This window comes from Vanessa cardui, chromosome 10, assembly GCF_905220365.1.
Source record: "Vanessa cardui chromosome 10, ilVanCard2.1, whole genome shotgun sequence".
NCBI classification, from domain to species: domain Eukaryota; kingdom Metazoa; phylum Arthropoda; class Insecta; order Lepidoptera; family Nymphalidae; genus Vanessa; species Vanessa cardui.
The window spans coordinates 4,837,053-4,843,509 of NC_061132.1; the positions used below are offsets into that span (position 1 = coordinate 4,837,053).

The 6,457-nt window shown below is 35.6% G+C and overlaps 1 protein-coding gene across 1 annotated transcript; it reads right to left on the reverse strand.

Moving 5' to 3' along the window:
* Positions 1–3,064: 3,064 nt before the first annotated feature.
* On the reverse strand, positions 3,065–3,977 carry LOC124532909. Its single transcript, XM_047108027.1, has one exon. The coding sequence runs from the start codon at positions 3,960–3,962 to the stop codon at positions 3,225–3,227; it is 738 nt and encodes a 245-aa protein (XP_046963983.1). The 5' UTR covers positions 3,963–3,977; the 3' UTR covers positions 3,065–3,224.
* Between the last annotated feature and the right edge of the window lie 2,480 nt (positions 3,978–6,457).

Genomic DNA, 6,457 nt, shown 5'->3' on the forward strand with positions numbered 1-6,457 from the left:
AGGAGAGTTTGTGCCAATGCAATTTTAGTAGGCAATGGAAGAAAATACTGCAGCCGGCGAAGAGAGCCCATGGCTGCAAATATTTTCCTACTAAGCTCGCCTACCTGCGGCGACCAAGAGAGATACCGGTCAAAGACGACGCCAAGGTTTTTTACCTTATCGCTAAAATTAATAGTCGTGTTGTTAAGTCTAACTGGTGGAACAAGTGACCAATCTATACGACAGACCATTTTGGGACTTCCAATTATTATGACTTGACTTTTTGATGGGTTGATATTTAAACCAAAGGAGATACTCAATTTGTAAATGCCTTGCAAGTCATTGTTTAAATTTGTTATGGCCGTTGGTAAGTCAGTTAGTTTTGTGTGGGAGTAAATTTGGAGATCGTCTGCATACAAGTGGTAGGGAGAAGAGATATGTTGACTTATTGAATTCATAAAAATAGAAAACAGGAGGGGAGACAACACGCCACCTTGTGGGAGGCCAGCAGTTACGTAAGACCAGTTTGAATATGAATCCTGGACACGCAACCGCTGCCGGCGCCCGTACAAGTAACTAGGAAACCAATCAATTACTGATGGAGATATGTTAAGAGAACGTAGGATGGCCAAGAGAATATCAATGTCCACTGTGTTAAAGGCATTGCTAAAGTCAAGCAATGTTAACACCGTAAGCCTTTGATTATCCATTGCAAGTCTAATGTCATCTGTAATTTTAACAAGAGCAGTAGTCGTACTATGACCCTTGCGGAAGCCGGATTGGAGTGGATTTAGGAGATTATTCGATGAAAGGAACAAGGATAATTGTTGATGGACAAGACGCTCCAGTACTTTGGACAGGAAAGGAAGAATTGAAATAGGACGAAGATCAGTAAAGGCTAATGGATTAGACTTCTTAGGTAGAGGAATAATTTGGGCGTCTTTCCAACAGGAGGGAAAAGTACCGGATGAGAAGGAATGATTAAAAATGTGGGTTAAAATAGGAATAATAAGATCACAAATGGGAACGATCATGTTACGACTGAGGCAGTCACAGCCCACTGCATTAGAATTGACAGCAAGTAAGTTCTTCTTAACATCACATTCAGATAATTGAGAGAAATTAAAAGGGGAATATGTCAAAGGAGTATTTATGGCTGAAAGAAAACTAAGAGTATTAGATTTTGTAGTATTATCAATAGTAGATGATGAGATGAAATATTTATTGAGTTCGTTAAGGTCGAACGTGCTTAGATTAAGGTTCTGTTTAACCTTGCCAACTCCCAAAGACTTAAGGAATTTCCACACTTTAGCGGAATCTTCTTCCTCAGTGACAGATTTGTGAATATGGCGTCGTTGTGCATCTCTACATGCCTTGTTGCAGCGATTCCGAATTTTTTTATAAATCTCCCTGTTACTTGAAGTCGGATCTCGTTTGTACTTTGCTCGAGCTTTATTTTTTAGGTCTTGTAACAACTTGATATCAGCGGTCAGCCAAGGAGCAGGCAAATGCTTAACACGCACAGGTCGTATCGGAGCATGTTTATCAAATAGCTGTGTCAAAAGCGAATTAAATATAGCTACCTTTTCATCCACCGTAGACGTGCTAAACACCACTGACCAGTCAATCTTAGCCGCATCATCACGTAAGCGGTTCAGATCCATGCCACCAAAATTGCGCTGCAGAAGAATTCTTGACTTTGCTTTTGGGGGTCTAATTTTGTAAGAAAGGAAAATTAAGTCGTGATATGAAAAAGCATCGGCAGAACATTGTCCATGTTTCTCAACGTGTTCGGGCGAGGAAACAAGAATAAGGTCAAGAAGGGAAGGAGTTGAGTTAGGAAAGGAATGCGTAGCATTTAGGGGGAGGATATGCATATTGGCCGAGTTTACAAGAGAGCAGAGGCGTGAAGACCTGCTGTCTTGCTTGAGCAGGCAAGTATTAAAATCGCCCATCAACACTGTGTGACTATATTGGGGAGTATATAATTCCAGAAGATTTTCAAACGAACCAAAATAGTCAACAGTTAGTGATGGGCTATAATAAACACCTAATAAAAGTTTTGTGTGAGAGAATATGATCTCAATGAAAAGATGTTCGGGGCCATGACCGTCACATGAGACGGAAATGTTAATAATGGTAAAGGGGATATGGGGTCGCAAGTAAATTGCAACACCACCCCCTGTTCGGCCAATACGATCATTGCGGATAAGATGGAAACCAGGAAGAGAGTAGGAAGTTGAGGGTAGACAAGGTTTCAGCCAAGATTCTGATACTAAAATAGCGTGAATGTTTTTATTATGGAATGAAGATAACATATCGGGATAATGAGCAGGGATACTTTGCGCATTGATATGGATGATGTTAAAGGTTTTTGGTAGATCATGGAATTGGGAATCAAGAGTTTCGGAGAGGGAAGGAATACTGTGAAAACTTAAATCATCACTGATCACACCAGTCGAAGAAGAAAAAGAATGATAGATGTCGTTATTGTCGCTTGTCATAATAAATATAAATATATATATATATATATATATATATATAAATAAAAGCATATAATATGTATGTAAAAAATAAAAAATGAATAAATAAATATAAATGTAATTAAAACGAAAATAAACTAAGATTAATATAAATGAGGTCTAATCTATATGTCGTCCATACACCCGCCAGCGTATGAAAAAAGAAAGCTTTACACTTTATACCCTAAAAAACCAACAATTTATAATAAGACAATGACAGCAAATACATCAAATCACAATACATACAAAAATCTTACAACGAGAAAAGAAAAAAAAAAATGATAATAACTAATCATAAAGTAAAAAGTAAAATCACTACGTCATAAAAGCAACCGAAAAATTATTAATTGCACTATGATAAAATCTAATGTAAAAAATCTAATATCTAAATAAATAAATATGAGACAATCTAATTAAATAACTATCTATTATTTATACTAAGTAATAGTTATTTCCGAACGTATAGCAACTGGCAACCCGTTCTGCATGTCAGGCTATCATTGTCAAAGATATAAACAATGTTCTCGCATAATGTACCCAATAAAAAGTTATATTAAAACAAAAACATACATATTAAGAAAGTAAATGTGGGTACGTTGTGGAATTAATTAATATTGTTGTAATCGGCAAATAATTAATAAGGTGCCATCACAAATGAAGAATACATGAGGAACGACTAATAAGAATTAAAATAAGAACTGATTAAAATAAAATGGTAATCACTTATTTTTTTACCACTCGTTTGGTACGAGGAGCAATCACTTTTTGATCAACTCTGGATGCTGCAGTCTTCACTGGTGGTGGAGATTTTTGAGAGGATGACGAATTGGAGATGCAATCAAGATCGGGTATGCACTCAGCCCTGTGGTGCACACCATCCGGAGTTACAATGTGGATGCAGCCATCCCGTGTCCAGCAATTGCTTACGCCGAAACGCTGTCTTGCCTCTAAGAACACTCGGTGTCGGGTTTTTGTCAAGAATTCTGACTGTGTAAATCCAGTACCCTTAAGTTTGGATTTGGCGAACCAGACCTTATCTCGACTAGCAGCATCAGTGAATTTTATTACTATAGGTCTAGGCTTATTGTCCAGTGGGCGACCCAACCTATAAGATGCCTTGATGCTATTGCTAGAGAAATTTCCAAGGTTGAGATGGTCCGCTACAACGGTGGTAACACGAGCCGAAGTGTCCTCAGATTTGTCTTCCGGCAGCCCATGGAGTAACAACATCTTCCTTCTGCGTCTCATCTCTAGCCGATCAATTTCTCTGCCAAGAAATTCAACCTGACGCTGAAGTGTGTTCAGTGCCGTGACGATAAAGGTTTTAAAAGCTGAAAAATCTGAGGATAGTGTTGCAGTGGAAGCTGGTGAATTTCCTTTGTTTAACTCCCTTTGGAATTCAGACATTCTGGCATTGAACATGTCTGACAGTGCAGAAATTGAGTCCTTCATGGCGTCCATTGTTGTGAGTGATGTGGTGGTTTTAGTTGGTAATGCCTTTTATTGTGAATTAAAGTGTAAATCAAAAGGAAAACACTTGCTGGTAGGTAGAAAGGTGCAAGATTATATGCACATAAGTAATTTATGCATTAAATTAATTAAATTTTTAAAAATAAATACGAGTGTCAAAAACAGCTGTGTTGTCAGCTTACCACAGATAATTTGCATTGCTGTTTCGGAATTTTTGTAAGACGGTGAACCCGGGCCAAATATATTAGAAATTTTATCAAATAACGAGTTAGAATTAATATTATTAGGATTCATAGCTGCCCAATCTATTAAATCCTGTAACCCTAACTTTAATAACTGTCTATGCTGTAAAATATTATTCGACAGTCCTGCTAATAACTGTTCGGTGGATGCAAGGTAGTCTTTATTTTTATCAAAATGACATAATTCTTCATTAAGTTTTAAACCCATAAAATCGGGAGTAGCAATACAAGATTGTAAAGATTTTTTATATCGAATGCCTTTCCAAGCAGGTGTGTCAAATTTTTGAAGAGTACATAACTCTTGTAAAAGATCTTTGTCTGCTGGAGGAATTATTGTTCGTTCATCAAACTCGGTTCCTAAGTTACCCAAAGATAGTTTATTTGAAGTTAGTGGATTTCTCAAGAATTGAGATGTTGATGGCTCATTATGATTTTGTTCACAATTAACTTGATCGTTATTAGCAAAATGTGGTAAATGTGATAAGTATTGAGACATGTACCCTACTTGTTGAATGAGTGTATCTATTCGCGGGTCCGAACATGTCTGAACACGTTTATACTTACTTTTCTTTCGTCTTTTGTTGGGCGGAGGTGAAGTTGTGCCTTCTTCATCCTCCGAGGATGAAGAAGAAGTTGAAGTATTATTACTTATATTGTTCGAATGCCGATCTTCATCCGAAGCATCAGCAACAAAACTTGGTTCACCTCCGAAACTTACCGGATTGATTTCTTCCGGATCCATTTATAAACACTATTTAAACTATGTGTAAACAAATACGTATACGTATTTGACGCTGTGTGAAAATTTTACACAAATACTAATTGTATTTAAACACTTTTTTACAATTACTTAAACTCTGAAAAATTTTGCGATGTTTAAGCGGCAAAATTCACAAACGCTATGAGCTGTCAATCACATTCCTGGGACAGAAGATGAATCCTGCTGGTGAGAGAAAGAGACAGGTATAGAACCAGAGATAATTTGGCAAGTTTTATCATAGATTTATAAGATAAGGCAGATTCACACAACAGCTTTCTCCATCATAACGCTGTGTGTTTTAGGAAATCACATAATACTATTATATCAGTTACATCAAAATAATTACTGCTTAACGCTCGAAATTAAAAGTTTTGCTAAAGTTATCAAAGTCAGGAAGAAAAATTTATAGTTCAAACTAAAATATTTGATGTACTAATCACGCTCACATTTGTGGATAATAAGTATTATATGTCTATTTAGAGGTTAGGTAGTTTATTGAAGAGAGGTTGTTGCACAAATAATAATAATAATAATGATAGAGTTGTTGCCGATAGCAGCTGCGTCATACATTGTCATAATTATTTTACTTCCTGCCAACTTAAAAAAAAATTGAATATCATCCAAAAAAATACAACATTACTTATCTTAGTCACATAAAATAATATTATTTCTAAAACAATAATTAATAATAATCTGTGTGGAACTCAAAGTGTTAACACAGACCCAGATTTTTTAATTATATTCTTAAAATCTTGCTGAACTAAGCAATTCATAAGTCTTTAATATATCCGGTTGTTATTTTGATCGGTGTGCTGTAGCTTAAAATGAAATTTGCTTCTCAAAAAGAAATCTTAACCAACTGAACAAAAGGAAATTATAAAATAAAATTAATATATTTTTAATAATGTACGAGTATAGCACATTCGTGAAGGTAACTTTGTTATTTTTAAAAAGTCTATCATTATGTTACTAATGCGTCTTTTATCATAAAAATCACACAATTACAGTAAGTAAATTATGTAAATACATATATGACTGCACAAAATCGATACGAAATAATAGCTAACCTCGTGTACACAGATTTATTATTACGTTACAATAAATTGTAACTGAACCTGCTAGGCCCGTCTAGATCTTATAAAAGGTGTACTTTAGAATATGTCATGATGAGTAGCCGCCCGCGGCTTCTCTTGTGTTTAATGATGTTGGTTGTCATATGTTAGGCAAAAAATGGCCTTTCTTGAAGTTCAAGTTTGCTTCATACCAAATATGATCAAATTCGGTTCAGCGGTTTGTTCGTGAAATAACGACAGACAGAGAGACAGAGATACTTTTTAAATATTTATAATATTAATATAGATTTATATAGATTAATGCAAAGCAAATATGCTTGCATTTTTAGATTCAACGTGTAGTTTGGTTTAGGTCTTTTGGTTTCTTCCATCACTCTAAAAACTCGGGAATAATGTTCGGTAATATAATTA